Source organism: Geospiza fortis, unplaced genomic scaffold, assembly GCF_000277835.1.
Source record: "Geospiza fortis unplaced genomic scaffold, GeoFor_1.0 scaffold94, whole genome shotgun sequence".
Classification (NCBI taxonomy): domain Eukaryota; kingdom Metazoa; phylum Chordata; class Aves; order Passeriformes; family Thraupidae; genus Geospiza; species Geospiza fortis.
The window spans coordinates 320,519-338,965 of record NW_005054394.1 but is presented as its reverse complement, the minus strand read 5'-3'; the positions used below and the strand labels follow the sequence as shown (position 1 = coordinate 338,965).

General features: G+C 40.6%; 1 protein-coding gene across 1 annotated transcript in view; it reads left to right on the top strand.

Moving 5' to 3' along the window:
- Positions 1-18,447, top strand: part of KCNQ3 (potassium voltage-gated channel subfamily Q member 3) — a 193,734-nt gene that overhangs the window by 157,722 nt on the left and 17,565 nt on the right. Inside the window, exons 4-10 of the mRNA XM_005425720.2 lie at positions 1,172-1,298; positions 2,975-3,147; positions 5,145-5,300; positions 6,648-6,758; positions 7,686-7,781; positions 9,159-9,253; positions 10,579-10,605. Coding sequence (XP_005425777.1) covers positions 1,172-1,298; positions 2,975-3,147; positions 5,145-5,300; positions 6,648-6,758; positions 7,686-7,781; positions 9,159-9,253; positions 10,579-10,605 — 785 coding nt within the window. The remainder of the gene's footprint in view (positions 1-1,171; positions 1,299-2,974; positions 3,148-5,144; positions 5,301-6,647; positions 6,759-7,685; positions 7,782-9,158; positions 9,254-10,578; positions 10,606-18,447) is intronic.

The following is an 18,447-nucleotide window of genomic DNA, read 5'->3' as shown; positions in this document are numbered from 1 at the left end:
CTTTATTTCAGCAAGGCTTCCTATTTAGCAGAAGAATTAAAAAACAGAAAAAACCCTCACTAAATATCAAATTGCAAATTCAACATTTTATGAAAATGACCCTAAAAATGAACTTTCTTTGCTCCCATAGCTATCATAAAATACAGGGCACAATGTCTCACTTAACCTGGCCTTGTTTAAAGTATCCCTAGAGAAACTGCACACCAAAATTAGTTCCAGGATCTCAATTTCCATTTCCCTTTGTACCTCCAGAGACATATAGATTTGAGCAGGAGCTAAATGCCAAAAGGAATGAAAGGTGAATTCCGCTTGCATGTTCTTTCTCAAAAAGTGCCTGTATGAAAACACCTTCATCCCTCAGGGAAACTTGCTTTTGGTCTCTGTTACCCTGCTTAGGCCCATCTTTCACATTTGAAAAAGCCTGAGGTTATCTTCCCTTCTCCTGCTCTTGTTTTTATGTGGCTCTCAGCAGCTTTTAGAAGCTGTGGGCAATGAGCATGAGGAAAAGTCCCCTTTTCCCTCTTGCCAGCAAGTCACAGAGAGGAAAAGTAACCATGTGCCCCAGGCTGCCCTTGGCATCCCACCTTGCTGAGCACCTCAGAGAAGCTCTTTGCTCCCCATTCCCTGCCCACGCTTAGAAAGGTTCTGGAGCAAGGTGGAAAATCCCATTCTTTTCATCCACCAGAAATTTAAGGGAACAATTTGTCTTACATATGTCTTTATCACTGCTTTGCACTTATGACCAAATGAGTGTCCTGTGTCCTGCCCTGTCTGGACAGACATGGCAGCATGAACGAGCTGCTGGTGGCTGACCCTGGGGTGGGTACAGAGTGCCCTGGGGACTCTGCAGTCAGCCCTCACATACATCTGCTCATTTTGTGTGGAGCAGGAGGTCTTTCTGTGAAGCAATTGTCCTTCCATTAAGGCTGTAACTTTCACTTTTACCCAACAGCAGGGGCAAATCCTTCCTGCATGGTACTTAGCAGGCTGGAAAACTGTGTCCCCTCTTTGCCTTGCCTCTGGCATCAATCTCAATTCTCCTCCATTTTTTTCCTCTCTCTTACACATATCCTAACACTTGCACCTTGTCTGTTTCCTTCACCTGTATCCTTGCGTCCAGAATTACTGCAAAACTTGTGAGACTAACAAGGTTGTTTGTGTCTTGATACAGGAAACTTTTGCCATTTTCATCTTTGGAGCAGAGTTTGCCTTAAGAATCTGGGCTGCTGGCTGTTGCTGTCGCTACAAAGGATGGAGGGGGAGACTCAAATTTGCCAGGAAGCCTTTGTGCATGCTGGGTAGGCACATACTCTCTACTACTGTTTGTCTCATTAATGTCCCTTTTCTTTTTAAGCCAGTTTGGGGGATATCAAAAAACTGGTGATTGGCAGTGCAAAGGGCACCAAAATCATATCTGCCCTTTATGCCAGGACCTGTGTCCTGCTTGGAGTAATTATTTGAAGTAGCCCACAGTAACTTGTAATTAAGAGACACTTGGCTACCTAGTCAGTGAGGAAAAAAAAAAAAGAATCCTTCTACTCTTCAAAAACATTTTCCTTGTCCTGAGCCCCATTTCACTTTTCTTAAGCTCATCCTCAGGAAGACTCTCTCTGCCTTCAGTTTCAAACCCAACCCTATACCATCTTCCCAGCTCCCTTTCATTTTTGTGTTTTGTTTTACAATTGTATTGTTGGTCTGTATTTGCAAACAAGTGTCTTTGTGATTTCACCCATGCTGTCTTTCAGGCTTGGAAGGCACTGCCTATAATTATCCACACAATTACTCATTATTCATGTTTGAATACCCTCCTGCAACTACTCATTATATCCACAAACCAACCAGCCAACATTCAGGAGCTCACTCTGCCCTGAACACTGGTCACTCCCATTCATTCACTGATTTTGGGATACCCTCACTTGTTTCAATTCTCTTCAGGCGAAGCACTGGACTTTTTTCTTTATTTGTACAGCACATAACACTCTGAGAGCCATGGTGCTGCATGAACAAGCCTCTCCTTTTGTTTATCTCATTGATCTAAATGGTAGACAAAATTGTGACAAATTTTCTTTGTGCATCTGTGCTATCCTCAATTTAGCAATGCTCCTTTGGGTGCTACTGTTGTACAGATTCTTATATTCTAGTAGGTTTGTGAAGGCAGCAGATGTGAGCAAGTGGGATTGATTCTGTCTCATTCCTTCTCAGTAACAGTGTCATCTCACTCCTGAGTATGAGTCTTCATTGATATCTGGGTAAAAAACAGAAGCTATCCTGGATTTATTAAAATCATCTCTCATTTGCCACTGGTACATGTTTGTTTTGAGAACGATTGGAAGTGAATAAATCTGAAGTCCACTTTTTTTGGCTGGAAAGAGAATATAAAGACAATTCAAAACTGAGTGCCCAGAGTTTGAAGCTGTTTGGTACCACTTTCTTCTTGGATGTGTATATACAATTAAAAAGCAGGGGGAAACAAGGAAAAAAAAAGGAAACAAAAATAATTTATTCACATTTCAAACCTCTTCAGTTATCAGCAAATTGCTTCTGTGAGCACTTAGAGAAAAACAGTAGTACTGACTTCACGATTTTAGTGGGAAAACTCAGCCAAAAGAATAAAATGGTACTATCAAACCTGAATTTCTCATCTTCTGACCTGTTCGCTGTGCTGTTCCAGTGGTTCAGATAAGCTAAAGCTGATTTTCTGTCAGCATTAGGACACTGTTTCCGTGCATCCCTAAGCAAGCTCAGTGTCTCAGGTCCAGTCCTTGATCTGTAAATAGATCCCAAGGCTTTCCAGGAGGTTCTGTGCCTGATACTGATGTGTGGCAGCTGCAGATATCTGATTAATTGGCAGGAGAAGGCATTTTCAGGCAGCTCTGAAACTCGCCTAGGGAAATTTGCAGCACAGCCAGATGGGATTAAGAAGCAGGTGATGGGGCCACTTTTGTTGGCAGGCTTTGTCCTTTTTGCCTTGTAGATATCTTTGTGCTGATTGCTTCAGTGCCAGTGGTTGCTGTTGGGAACCAGGGCAATGTTCTGGCAACGTCTCTCAGAAGCCTCCGCTTCCTTCAGATCCTCCGGATGCTGCGCATGGACCGGCGCGGCGGCACCTGGAAACTTTTAGGATCGGCTATTTGTGCACACAGCAAAGTGAGTGAGGAGCTTGCAGGGCTCAGATGGGGCTTGGGGAGGAAGATTAAAAGGAAAGAGACAGGGTGCACAGGTACAGCAGTGCCTTGGGGTTATGTTTAGCAGTTCAAAATACAGTTTTGTTCTTTCAGCTTTATTCCCTTTTCCATTCTCTGAACCATTTTGCCCTTTGTTTTACCTTTCTGTGCTCAGTAGTGGTGCTGGGAAGTGAGACCATGTTCATTCCCACATGTTACAACAAGAATTTTGCCTTTACTGTGAATGGAAAGCAGGGACATCCCTTTTGTAGTGAAGGATGCTGAAATCCTTGACAAAAAAGCCTGGGAAGTTGCAACGCGTCTCAGACTTGTCTGATCAACAGATGGAGCAGGCCTCTGAAGGGATGGAAAGAGGCTGAGTAGCCTGAGAAATGTGCACAGAAACATGGTTTCCAAGGGAGCTACTGGTAAAATTTCTCTTTGGAAGCTTAGGTCAGACAATACAGAGATGGACACAGTGGGAACCCAGACAGGCAAAAATTCCTGAAGTCATCTTTGCTTGGCCTAACTTGATGCTGTAGTCAGACACACCCTCTCTTGCACCAGACAGGTACTTGTGTTCTTGCATTTTCACAAAACATTATTACAAGTCAAAAACTATCTGCTTAAAATCTCTGCTTAAAATATCTGCTATCTCATCCTCTAGATGAGATTTCTTATCTGCACAGGGTGTAGAAAAATGACATATACTCCACTACATACTGCTTTTTCTTACCCATGAATGACATTCCTGACATCTTAGGGGGTTTTGAAAGTTAAAATGCCAGCTGGCATAGCATATTTAGACTTTGCTTCTGTGCACAGACTAATGGGGATGCCCACCATGCTTCATTTCTTACAAACTTCTGCTTCTTCCTCATATAAACTTGCTACAAGACAGGTGGCAGATAAACACTTATGTCAAAAATGTTTTTCAGGAAACAGATCATGGAAGAAGTCTATGTAACAAAAACATTGTTTAGAAATTGTTAAAGGCTTTATGGTGTGGGATTTCATTCAAATATTACTTGTTTGCTTCCCCACCATGTGCTTTTAGACCTCAGCTGGCAGGGGGAGATTAGAGTGGGTTGTGAGAACTTTGCTTTACTGGAGACAATGACAAAACAATTTTGCTAATTTCCTTCTGTGACTGCACACCAGAAATTAGCTAGAAAAGTTTTTCACTTGTCTCAATATTCAATTCCAAAGTTCTCAGCTACGGCCTTTTTTTTCTCTCCCAACACAGTGAATTGATTTGGATGAATGACTAATATGAATGATAAAAATGAATTAGAATATTGATTTTTTTACCCACCTCTGAAGACCTAAAAAAAATGTTTCTGCTTTGTTTCAGATATTGCTGGCATTCTGGGATTTTAACTTGGGTGGTTACATGCCCCACAGAGGTGGGGCACTCCACTTTAGTCATTCTCTCTAAAACATCAAAGTTTTGGGTTTGCTTGCACACAGAATATTTTCAAGGTCTGTTCTTATTACATGAATTAATTTTGAAAACATCATTCATGATGGGATCAGCTTTGTTATGGCTGAAGAGATGGAAGTGCACCCTGCAGCCTTGGCTCTCTGGAGGTAGGGAGAGGGCAGAGCTGTTGGTTTGTTTGCCAAGGCTGACCAGGCCCAGGGGCAGAAGGAAAGGAAAGAGGCAAGGTCAGGGTCAGACCCCTGCATCCCTTGTGCCATGGGTGCAGCTCAGCCCTAAGCCCAGCTTAATGCAGAGCCACAACTGCAGATTCCTCCAGGCTGCTCGTAAGGAAGGTTCTGTGTAAGGGCCAATTCTTGTAAATCTCTGCATTATTTCCCACTAAGTGCAGAGCTGGGCTGGTCATGGATGTGACCAAAGCCAGCAGTGACCGTTCTGCTGTTACCCTCTGTGCTTCTCTCTCCTCCTGATGTTTACTCTGCCACTGTGGATATTGAGGCTCTTTTCAGCCCCTCTGTGTTCATCTGTTTCTTTTGCAGGAGCTCATCACTGCTTGGTACATTGGGTTCCTGACACTCATCTTATCCTCATTTCTTGTTTATCTGGTTGAAAAAGATGTTCCTGAAAAAGATGCTAATGGGGTGGAGATGAAAGAGGAGTTTGAAACCTATGCAGATGCACTGTGGTGGGGGCTGGTAAGTGACTCCAAAATTACCTTATACCCTTCTTAAAAACTTCATATCCAGGAAGAGGTAAAGTTTTAGGGATTACAGTGCAAGTGCTTCTATACTTAGGTGAAAGGCACATTACACAGTAACATTACCAGAGTAGGGGTGCCTCTACAACCAATTGACAAAACCTACAACCCTGTTGATTTTCAGGTTGATTTTCAGAAAAAGGCCCTTAGGTGCTTAAACCTCCTTCAGAAATCAATCTGTGGTCCTGGTGTCTGGGAAACCTCTTTTAGAGGAGCATCCGTTTAGGTGTAACTGCACTATGGGAGACAGAGCTCTCATGCCAGCAGTGTCCTGCAGTGAGAGCTGTGTTCCTCAGAAAATGGCAGAGCCAGAGCTGCCCAATGGATGGGTCTGTTGGGCTGTCAAAGAGCACCAAAGGTTTGGGCAGTTGAAGAAGACACGCATGGCAGGTTTAGTTCTTATGGAGCCAGTGACTGAAGATGTCTCTGGGTTCAGATGGAGGAAGTAAAAAAACATTTCTGGAAAGGTTAACATAACAATTCTCATGTCTTACATGCATTCCCCAAAGATCAGGGAGTGCCATTGGTAGTAGGATGCTGAACAAGAGGGACTTTTGATACATCTGTTCTTGTCTCTTCTGATTAAGAGAGGAGTATTGGTTTGCACCACTACTCATTCAATCACAGATATTCGTGCCATTCCAGAATTCATGTTGCTTTGTTACTAACAGTTAAGGAAGTCTATGTCATGCTGTGACTTAAATTCAGCACCATATTTTTTATTCAATGAAGTTTTCTCATAAATATAAAATACTCCCCTTCCCCTATTATTAGTCAAAAGTGTTGCCTAGAATATCTGGATGTTTCCACATCCTTTTGTATCCAGGACATTTACATGGAGTCTCAGTGGTGAGAAAATGCACACAGCTGGAAATTAGCAATTGTGCCAGAAGGGAGAATGTTTTCACAAAGACATCTTTGTTTTAAAAAGACCAGGACTTCAGGTAGAGCTAGTTCTGACAGGTTATTAAGGGTCTGCAAGCTGTTAAGTGGCAAATCCCATTCCTGACTGTGAACTGATGGTGGGCAGATTTATGTGGAGTTCACTTGCAGCAAATGCACCTGAAAGAGGCAGCTGCTCTGAGACTAAAGCCATTCTCCATGCAGTGCCTTGGGATTATGATGCCGCCAAAAAATTTGTTGACCCATCCTCAAGATCCTATTTCACCAAGCTGTGCATGAGCACTCTCAGGGCTAAGTGAGTTACACAGTTTTCATGGTGACATTTACACAGAGCTGTTGGCTTTGTTTTTCTCACATTAAACCCTGGTTCTTGTGCCCACAGATCACCCTCGCTACGATTGGATACGGCGACAAAACCCCTAAAACATGGGAGGGACGGCTGATTGCAGCCACCTTCTCTCTCATTGGAGTGTCCTTCTTTGCTCTTCCTGCTGTAAGTACCTTCCCTTCCTCTGTTAGACACAGCCCAGCCCTGTGCACTTGCAAAAAGAAGATAAAGTCAGTAAAATCACCAGTGGAACCAAATCCCTTTTAAAGAAGTACTTCATATTCTTGTGTGGGTCTGTATCAGTAAATGGAACTTGTTTCTTCCCAACTTTGCACAGAGCGTATTGGGAATAGTATACCCCCCCAATACTCCTCAAATCATTATGTGGGCATTGTCTGACAGTGCTAGTTGGCACAGGACAAAATTAAACCAGCAAGTGAAGAATCTGGGAAACCACAAGGCAGTTCATGAGACTGTACACTGGCACGTGGTAATTTACTGGTATTAGCATAACCCCCATAAAACATATTTTTAAAGGATTTGGAGTCCACTATTGTAATAATTAGAATTTGACCCATCTTACCCAGCCCTTTATTTCCTTTGTCTGCAATGTCCTCAGATAAGAATGAAACAAAATCTGACTGAGCTGGGCTGAATAGCAACAGAAACTGCCCCAATCCCAGATTTTAGGATATTTTTCCTCTAGATCCAGACTTGTAAAGAATTTCACAGAGGATGACAAGTCCTGCACTCTCAGATCCAAAGCATGGTCTAGCACAGCCCTTGTATCATGCAAGCAGAGTTTCAGTGGAAATGGAAAGTAACACAGCAGCTGGACACCAAGAGCTTGGAAAGGCAGTAGACATTCAAGAAGCCTGTTGAGGACGTTTAATGGTTTGGTGTGGCCTGTGGTCCTTGAGATGATCATGACAACCTCCTGTCTCATGAGTGGAGCAGCAGAAAGGCATGGGAAGTGCACAGACTCCATGCAGCCATCTCCATCTCCCCCCACAGACCTGCAGCCTCTCATCATTAATCCCTTTTGCTCTGAGTAAGAAATGTCTAAAATCTTGCTTGACTCTATGCTTTCAGGGCATTCTGGGGTCAGGGCTGGCACTGAAGGTCCAGGAGCAGCATCGTCAAAAACATTTTGAGAAAAGAAGAAAGCCAGCAGCTGAGCTCATTCAGGTTTGCAGCCCTTTCCTCTTCCTTGAAAAAGTGCTGTGCCTGAAGACTGCTGCATCATGTTAGCAAGGGCCACCACTCCTCCCCTGCCCAAATTCTCACTTCCCATTGCAGGAGGTGAGAATTTTTGTTTGTCAGTTTTTCACACTGAGTTGGATAATCCAGAGGCCTTTGCAGTTCTGAGGAATCTCTCAACTGCCAGAATATCTTTCAGAAGAACAGTGTCTTGCAAAGAAAGGATCTCATCTGCTAGTTTCTGTAAACCAACTGGCTTCTGCATCACTGCCACAAAATCACAGGAAACAAGCTGTTGAAAACACATTCTTTACAAAATACAGATTTTTTTTCAGTTCTCTTGAGAAAATGCTTTTCTATGCAAACACTTATGTTGTTATTGATGTGAAAACAACAATAGAAGTAACACTATAGACAGTGACAATTTTAATCAAGGCAAATAACATAAATAGTGTATGTGGGGTTTAAAAACTAAATCACACCCTGTATCCTCTGTTATGTCACTGGGTGATCCAGAAATTCAGTGGGAAGAGAGCCCTTACCTCACTTGGACATCAGTTATGGCCTTTGTTATGAATTCAGGATATTAAGCTTAAAATCTGTAGTCTGTGTGCCGACAAATTTGAAATTCTTTATGCTTACTAGGTATGGAGCACATCCTGAGAGCAGTTAAGTAAATGACAGCATTTTCACAGAGGGACAGAGAAAGTTTCTGTGACAACAAGTGGAAGCACCAGTGCTCAGGATTGAACCAGTCCTCGGGAGAAATAGGCTGAATGGCATTAAAATTCATGGCTGTTCTCATTAAAAACACACTTTAGCAAACAGAGGGGCTGCAGGCATGAATTGTGAATAGAATTTGATGAAACTTAATTTTAAATTAAAGCATCTCCACTGATCAGGTAGCTTATGTAGCTAGTGGGTTTTAGGTTGGGGAAATTTTGTTTGGAGAATTTTAATTTGAACTAAATGCTGAAGTAGAAAATTGCTCAGCAAAAATTCTTCAGATGATACATTAGGAGGCAAACTGTCTTAAGTGCTTCCAGAATTACTGGACAAGTCCAGCAGTGCTTGAAGCTCTTTTAGACATACCAGACAGGACAATAAAACCATGTTAGTCTAATGTAATGTCATGTTCTGATAATGGTTGCCTCCACGTTCTGTCTCCTTTAACAGCCCTCCAAGATCAAAATTCAGTGTCAAAAGCTTTTCCATATAGTGGCACTCATTTGGTATGGCTGATTAGTAATTAATTTCCAGATAGTGACTCAGGCGCATTGTTATGTTCTTTGACAGAGTCTGGCTGCAGTCAGCTGGGAAATAAGTTCACCTAACACTAATTATTTCCTCTCCCTTGTAATTTAGGCTGCCTGGAGATACTATGCTACTAACCCCAACAGGATTGATTTGGTTGCTACCTGGAGGTTTTATGAATCAATTGTATCATTTCCATTTTTCAGGTTAGTGCATTGTCCACCTCTCCATCATAATTTTCTGTGAAGTATCATCCAGGACAGGGAACACAGACTTTTTATATATCTACGTATCTATATCTATCTATATGTATATATATACATATATACATATAGATAGATATATAGATATATGAGGCTTTTATAGGTAGCAGATGTTTTCCAGAAAACTCTTCTGAAGAAGAGGAATCTTTTCTGAGGCAGTGGTTTAATTTCAGTCACCACTTCTGAGTTCAGTGAAAGTATTCCATACATAAAGACATTCAGATAAAATGGATGCTTATCTGTTTATGGCTATTAGATTGATCCTCACTCTCCTTGCCTGTCCAACAGGCATCTTTCTCACATTTAGGTCTTAACATTTTAAAATGTTTTTTTAAGAAAACCTGTATGGCCCTATGAAAAGCCAAGACTTTTAGCTACAGATTATCAGCTCATAACAATGGGCATTACATATCCAAGTTAGTGCTTTAAATGTTCCTCCTGGTCTTGCTGTTGTGCCTCATTCTGAAGAAAAGTGCCCTTAAACTGTTGCTCAACTCAGAGGTCTCCATGCATAGCTGTGCTCACTGCCCTGATATTGAAGTTACAGCTGTCACTCAAAACTGACTTGAAATGTTTCAGACTCCTGCTTTCACAAAGGGCAAATTACAAATACTCACTCTTTCTTTGTTTTAGTCACAATACATTTTTAGAATCAATTTCATGTGCTTCTAAAAGGAAACCTCTACAAAAAAACCCCAAAAAACAAAAAAAAACCCTTAGCACCAAAACTGTTTAATTAAGGCTCAGTATATTTCTTTCCTTTTCTTTATCTCTTTCACCCTCTGTCTATTCCCAGATTTTCCATTACAGAGTCATTTCTTCAGGATTTCTTGACTGCAGGGTTTTTCAGAGAATAATTCTCAGATTCATAAGGAGTCTGGACTCATTACTGGACTTCAAACTTGCTCATTGTGTGTAGGTTCTTCTGTGATCCAAATGCAATCTGAAATTTAATAAGTATTTTGCAAATAAGATCCTGGGAAGGAGGGCAGGGGAGATCACTTCTTACCAAAGACTGGATTGCCAGTCTAAGCAGCACAGACTGGTTTCAGGAATCTATGTAACTTATTTTTTTGCTTTATAACTAATTGAAAATGTTGCTTTTATTCTGCTTTTTCTGTTTTTTATTCTGCTTTTTTGGTCACAGAACAAAAGAGATATAAGGTATTAGTAGTAGATTAACAATTTATATTTTAAAAATATGCTGAATTTATGAATTGATTTTTCTCTCCTTGCTTTCTTGTAATGCATCCTCTCTTCTATAAAAGGAAAGAGCAATTGGATGGTACTGCCAGGTATGTAGCTGTCATTATTAGACATATATGTTTTAATACAGCTGTTGGAGGATGCAAGCTAAATAGTTCTTTGTGGATTCATGAGCTGTTAACTAAATCATGCTACTAACACCACAGGTAACCATTAAAAATTATTAACAAGTCCATTTCCTAACTGCTTGCTTTTTTTCCCTAGTTTAACACCACAGCTAAAATGCTAATTGTACAAAGGCGGTGTTGCTTGCTGATTGTCTGTAAACAGCTTTATTGTTTGTTATGACTAATCATGGTCTAGATTTCTCCTGATCCATGCTGCAGAGCCAGGGTTTAGCATCCAGGCTGTTCTGGGGGGAATTTAAGACTCTGGTTGCTGTTGTTTCTTCACAGTCTTGCACAGAGCAGTGTTGTGGTGTGAGCCAGTGACAGTTCACCATGTGCAAAGATTTGTTGACAATAGATACAGAGATGGGTGTGTAAGATGGAACAGCAGAATAGTCAGTCTCTCTGGCAGTACTGTAAAAGCTGCATTAGGTTTGAGGGCCTGGTGCCACCCATGCTGAATAAAACAGGAAAGCTCCCGATCACACCAGGGTATACACAAGCAAAGAGAATGAAGGAATCCTCAACCCCAGCACTGGCCAGTCACTGAAGACTGCAGCAGAGCAGCCACTGTCAGCCAACCTGCAAAGTCTCAAATTGAAATGATACCTTTATAACCCTCTTCAGATAAGTAGAAGAGTCAAATTCACATACAATAATTGTAACTCAAAACTTAATGTTGAACCACTATCAATGGGTCACCCACATTGAAATTCAATAACAATTAAAGGATAAATAGCTCCACAGGGCTGAAGCTACTTCAGTTTGCTTCACCATTTACAGCACAGAGAAAAGGAACAAAATTGTAGCTACATTTGAAAAATGTGAGCCAGAGGTCAGGTCTGGAGTTCTAGTCCCTGACTTGATGAAAAAATATGTTTTTCTTTTTGTTTTTTAAATATTTCATGTAACACATGAGAACTTCAATAAAGGAAGTTGACCAAAAAATAAAGATTACACTTGCTGTTCTCCTAGGAACTTTTGGGGTTCAAGCTTCATTTAGCAGAGAAGAAAAACCTATCTCAATTTTTTCTTGCAATACAGGCAAGTGCTCTAGTGGCAAATTATTGGGAAATTATGTCTTCCTCCTCTTACCACCAAAATAATGAGCTCACCTGCACCTCCTCAAAGATGACTGGGAGGTACCCAGTTTGTGAGCTCCCATGGACCTCAAGTACTTTACAGGCATGGCACTCCCCAGGCTAAGCAGTCATGGGCAAGCTCAGTTGCATTAATGCAGACATCTCCGGTCTTGGTAACAGCTGAATTTTGGTCTTTAATATGTAGGGAAGAGCTTAGGAGCTGAAATCCATAACTTGAGTCAAAATGTTCTGGCTGAGATGCAGCAGCAGATTAAAATTAGGTAAGAGAATGCCTGCTGCAGTTCACTGTTGATCACAGCCCCACTAGAGAAGCTCCTGCACCTGTAGCAGTTTTGAGTTACTGTAGCTTTCAGGCAGTAGAAATCATTTGATGTCAACACACTGAATTAAAAATGGAAAAGTATGACTCACAGCTCAAAATCTTTAAAGCTATAATCCCAGGGCCCCTCATTCTAGCTGGATATAATTTGGTTTTATTTTATTATATATATAATAACCCTCAGCAAAATCATCAGTACACCTGCATGGGAGCCTTCCTGCTAGCAGAAATGTGTTTATGGAATGAGACATTCAATTAAAGGGATTGGAAACCCTCCAGGTAAACAGACATATGATGGCACTTGTGGGAACATCCACTGACTTCAGTAGAAATGTGATTAAGCCATAAAATCTGGTTGTTTTGACAGTACCACATCCCATCTCTTATAAAACTCTTATTTACAAACAAGATAATTAAAAAAATCTTCTTTCTTCTGCAGTTATTTGGTATAGAAATTATTCCTCATACTCCACTGAAGTTTGTACTTTGACTGTATTGAAATAAATGAGCAATAAGGGAATGTGGTCCTAATGGGGAGAACAGCCCATAAGTGTCCTCAGTCTCCAGGTTCTTCCATCAGTTTAGTACTTAAAGAGAAAGTAAATAAATAGTAATGCTGCTGTAGTAATCAATTGCATCGTCTGACCCATAGTTGACAAAGGAGAGAGAAGAATTGGTCCAAAATTTTCACAGAAGCTTTTAATAAACTAAAAATGAGGCCTGGCTGTGTCAAAATTTGAGGACAGGAAGTGCTTTGAGTGGCAGAGTTTTGAGTGAGTAGAGTGAAAGCTCTTTAGGAACTCCACAGTTCTAGACTTGAGCTCCATGGCAGATCCTTCTAGGATCTCTCCTGGATCAGGAGAGAAGCAGGAGCTGGCATGATAAAGTCACAGATAGATACAGGACCCTGTTCTTAGACCATTTGGGAAGAACACAGGGGTCACAAATGAGTGGAAAAGTCCATTTCAGAAGTTGGATCCCAAGGCAAGGCTGCAGGGAAGAACTTTTCACAGTGGTAATCTAAGGCTTTACTGAAGCTCCCTTTAAAATAAAGCTGTGAAGATATGAGATATGATGAAGAGGTCATTGGACTGGAGCTTGACTCTGTCCTGTAAACAGTGAAGGGAAATGGTAGTTATGATGCTGCTCTTAAGAACAGCATCTTCCCTATGTGTAGTCCCCCAACCCAGGAGGAACTGAGCTGTGCTGTCTGTGCCTCACTGATGAGGAGTTTACTGACCTCATACCAGAGGTGCCACTAGCTTTTTTTTTTCCTTAATCAATGCCTAAACCTCACAGCCCCATGAAATCTCAGCAGCAACTGCTTTTCTCCCTGTATTGCAAAGCTTTTTCATCTGTTCAGCCCTCCAGAAGGGAGATTTATGAGGAAGAGATACTAATGCTCATTTCTGCAGGCATGCAGCGAATCATTCAGCAAACATTGGGAGCCTGACCTACATTTAGGATGGGCATTTGCTTGCCAGACATATTTTTATTCTGAGCAACTTTTTATGTCTATGTTTCAGGAATCAATATTTGGGGCCTGATTTTTCAGTGCTGTTGTTAGCAGCTGTTCCACTGACTTTGACCAGAGTTTAAACTTGCATGTACAGGCACCTTAGTGAAGAATTTTGAACTTTTTTCTAGGGTCTCACTCCTGATCCTCATTGTCCAGCTTTAGAACGTGACACCAGGAGAGCATGTTCATTCCTAGATCTATTATTTTGTGATTGCAGAAAAATCATTTATCCCTGTTTCCCTATCTATACAAGATAAATAATATTTCTGTGCCTTTGGAAAGTTGATTTGATTTTTTAAAGTGGCATAATGAGTACCTGTCTTTCCTGAAAGAATTCATGAAATGTGGTTCATTTTTGTATTGCCAATGCTGACAACAAAATGAAAATAAAACCCTACTTTGCAAGGCGTAAAATTTCACTGTAAGCTATTCATCCTAATACATCTGCCCAAAACAGGAAGGAAAAAGGCCACTCTGATCTGCACACTGCATTAACTACAAATGAAAGGCTCCCATTCTTTTTCACAGAGCTTTTCATGGGTAATCATTATTGTCTCATCTTAATAACTTTTCTTCACTTTACAGTAATGTCATGATTAGTAGGGAGTCATTCTTTGGATCAAGCCTCACAAGAAAACTTAGGTATATATGTTCAAGTAACAGTTGAGCCTTATTCTTTTCATATTTCTTGCATGCTATTCTCTGCCTGCACTTTCTGTTTTTACTACAGTAGTTCACCTAACCACCATCAGAAGTAAGGGACAATAAGACTGAAAAGTTATTAAGCATAAAAAGAAAGTTGCATGACCTTACAAATAGTTAATTGTTCTACTGTTCAGAAAACATTGGATATTATCGTAGCTCTCCCAAGGATCTGCTTAGAAACAGATGCTTTTCTCTGTTTCTATTGAATGGAAATTAAACTAGCCTAGTCTGCAAAGAATTTTGAAATTTACTGTAAGAAAAATGTACTGTAAGAGCTAAACACTGTTCCTTATTTGGTCCCAACCCTGCCAACACAATTCATGCAAGTTACTTTGAATTTGAGTTCAGTGGAACAACATCTTTGCATGTGTATTTGCAGGTTCTGGTTCAGCAAATGGAAAACAAGTGGATGCTTTTGACCATCTGAATAAAGTTAGTGACATGCTTAAATATCTTGCTGAACTGTGACCTAAGACCTGGGGCAAGAACTTTACCTTCCTGTAAAGAGACATAGACATAGCTTGTGGCACTTCAGGAATATAAAAGACACATCATTAGAAATAATATTCTGACTGAATTGCAAAGTATTTCACTCTATCCCACACCTTGCTGTCATTCAACTTTATCTGGTTGTTCTCATTCCAACTTCATTCCACAAACATGAAACCATCAACCTGCAACTCAGCTTTTCTAGCTGGAACTCTTCAGCTTTTGGAGAGCAGCAAGCAAAGCACTCCATTTTTTCATTTGATGATTGGCCCATGCAAAATAGTGAAGAGACTTTGATTTAGCAGTTTGATTTGCTTTCTAGTGCTTGATACATGATATGTTCACTTTGAAGCAAAAAGTGGGTCAGCATCCATTTCTACCTACAATGGCTGCATCCATTGGTAAAAAATATCCATCCTGGTTTCATAATGAATTGGATTTGGATTATTCTTCCCAGAGATTTATGTGACATTGTTTATTTTCATCCATCTCCAATCCCTTTAGAAAGTGTGGATGAGAGAAGGGGCTAAGCAAAGGCCTTTAGTGTGTGTAAAAGCTCTTTCTGTTTCTGAAGGGCATCAAAGTTGAGCTGAAGTTTTGATTTGTGCTCAAGTTTAAGGGCAGATAGTCTGGATCGTAGGTCAGTCTGTCATAGTCTGACATAGTCAGAGTCATAGCCACCCTTAAATGCCAGTGAGGATGTACATGAGCAAGGAGTGTGGAAATTTGTTGACTTAGAAGGGATGTTTCCTCCTCACATGTTAGAAATTTGCAAATTTAGGCCTTAAGATTCAGGGTGCAGAGTGAAGTCTTTAGTTTTCAGGAAGCTGTAGTCAACTATTTTGGGACAGAACATTATTGTGAGATCCTCTCTGAAAGAAAGAATGCTACTCAATAAAAGAAAAAGCTGATTGGCTAAAGTTTAGAACTACCTCAGAAGTGTGGAATGTTCTTTGTTTTATCTCAAGAAGTCTCATGGACTGTCTGAGATCAGTTGAACAGGTTCACTGCAGAATTCATGTCTGTCATAACATTAGTTTGGTGTTAATTTCTATTAGGAAATATTCAAAGCAGAATATGGGATACTTCTGGAAACCTCACTCAGAATGTTTGATTTTCCAAAGCTAAGTTCACCTGTATTAGTTCCTCTGATAAGGTACAAAAATGCTGGAGTAAACATGACTTCCTTCTGCTTCCAGTTACCTGAGACTAATTCCATCTAGTGTTTTTAAACTGTAAAAACTATGGAAAAATCTCCTGATTATCATTTGTCCTTGTTCGGTGAAAGTGGTAAATCCATGGCAGAGGGCTGTTTGGTTCACTCTTAGACTTAATTCACTATTTTTCTCCTCACACATGTACCATTTATTTATGAAACTCCAATACTAGGAAAAGGATAGAGAGGAGAGTATCTGGCTTGCATGATGGGATGTAAATGCATTATTTCTTTGCATGACTGTTTCTGGAAAATATATCTAGTTCAGTGGTTCCCACTCTTTATTCTCAGCAAGGGTAAAGCATGTGCTGCAGAAGCCATCTCCCATATATCAAGCCACCAAAATAATCTCTCAGGTGGTCCAAAATAATTCCCACTGCTCTTGGGGAACAAAAATTTAAGAGCTGAATTTTTCTTTAGGTAGAAAGAAACTGCACTGCTCTCACCTTCCTCCCTTTCTGGTGATCTGTATCTACCACAAAGTTAAGGAATTTTCATTCTGGGTCCCATTTCAAAGACACAGGGTTTGTAACCCATGAGAGAGAGGATTTAGTAGCATGCAAGACAAGAAATGGTGATTTATCCAAGCTAGTCAGAGAAACTATCCTGTATTTTTGTCAGCATGCTTGGGATGGATTTGTGTCTCCCCAGTTTCTGGAACCTTGCTGGAAGTTGAGAATGATATTTTATTGAACGTAAGAAAGCCAAATGAAGTGGGACCACTGTTCCCAGGGGAAGAAGACTAACATCAGAAGGGGGAGTTTGAAAGAGGAGCAGCAGTGCATGAGCCTGTGGGTGGGAACCACTGTGCTAGCCCCGCTCATGCAGGATGCTGTGACCGGCGCATGCTTCACGCCCGGGACTGAGCCATGCGCATGCTGCTTTAATGAGGAGATCATGTCATGAGAACAAATGTTTCCTCAGTACTTTTAAAAAGATCAATGAAAGCTAAGACCCCAGCAGACCCAGATTTCATTCCTTGGAAATGAGAATAAAGTCCATTTTTTTTCCTGATGACAGTTATCTGGAAAGAAGCTTGGGTTTTGTTTGGGGTTCTTTTGTATGCAACAACACATGGTTGAATATTTTGATGTGAAGCTGATGAATTATTGTCTGATGATTTTACTTTTACTGCTCTGGCTGCCAGATAGAACACAATTGTCTATATTTGTTGCATAAATGTACTGTTATGAGCCTGAATGTTACTTCAAGGGTTAACCTTCAGGATTCCATTAATGAAGAAGGCTTCAGCTCAGGTAACTTTAACTTAGACTAGAGACCTGCTTTTTGGATGACTTCTCATCTAGATCTTTCCATAGTCAATAACAAGAGCTGTGTTCCCCAAGTATAAAGTCATCCCAAACTGAACCACACTCTCCCCACTCACTGGTTAGAGTTGCTGACTTCCCACTGATTATTGAAATGGGTCTAAAGAGTAGTCTTAGATAGGAAGTTTAGCACTTTAACAGCTTAAAACAGGTCAGATGAGTTCTAGCTCATAAACCTAAGATACTCAAGCAACAGTCTTTGGAGAATAGTTTTTTCCTAAACTGACTCATCAGCAGGCATAGCTGCAAAACTCTGAAAAGAAAATCTGGAAATGCTTTCAGTTTGTATTATCTACCTTCAGTCCCACCACACTGAAAAAAACACCAAAAAACCCCACCCCCAAAATGAGCATGCCAACATATGCGGAGGAAAATGTCACTGCAAATAAGTAGGGTTTTGTGCTGAATGCAGAGGAACTTTTTGTTCTGATTTTATCTATGAGGGGATACAAAAGCTTGTTCAGCCCAGTCTTGCATAGCTCTATGACAAATTTCTGCATATCTTGCTTATATTGCTGTCCTATACATATAAAATGGCACTAGATTAATGTTTAGACACTTCACATCATCTACTGACTCTTTTCCTTCTGGTCTGATCCCTACAGGTCCTCTCCTCACCTTATGCCTCCATTTTTTCTGGTATGCAAGGCAGTTATCACAGGAGTTTTAAGGGGCAAATTTTGGGACAGCTGGATATGTATTTTGAAGAACTAAGCAAGTTTCTGGAGAGGGAGTTAGAGACCACATGTAATGACAGCTATATTATTTTAATGTAGTACTACAGACCTTTTTGTAAACAACAGCAGTCTTTTGCCTCACCTATTCTGCTTCTTTGCCTTTCAGGTTCTGTTCCTTAAACATATTTTTCTCTTGAGAGTTTCTCTGTAGGGTTACTAACTCAGATCTTGTGACACGTTGCTCGAAGCCAGTGTGTAGTATGTGACCACTTGACTCTTCTTTTCATTTGAGATCCATTTATCAATCAATCTTCTATTGTCAGTGACCTGTAATCCTCCCGCCTGGTGAAAGCTGATCTCCACAACAAGCCTGTTGCACAATTTTTTCAGACCCAGAAACAAACTTTG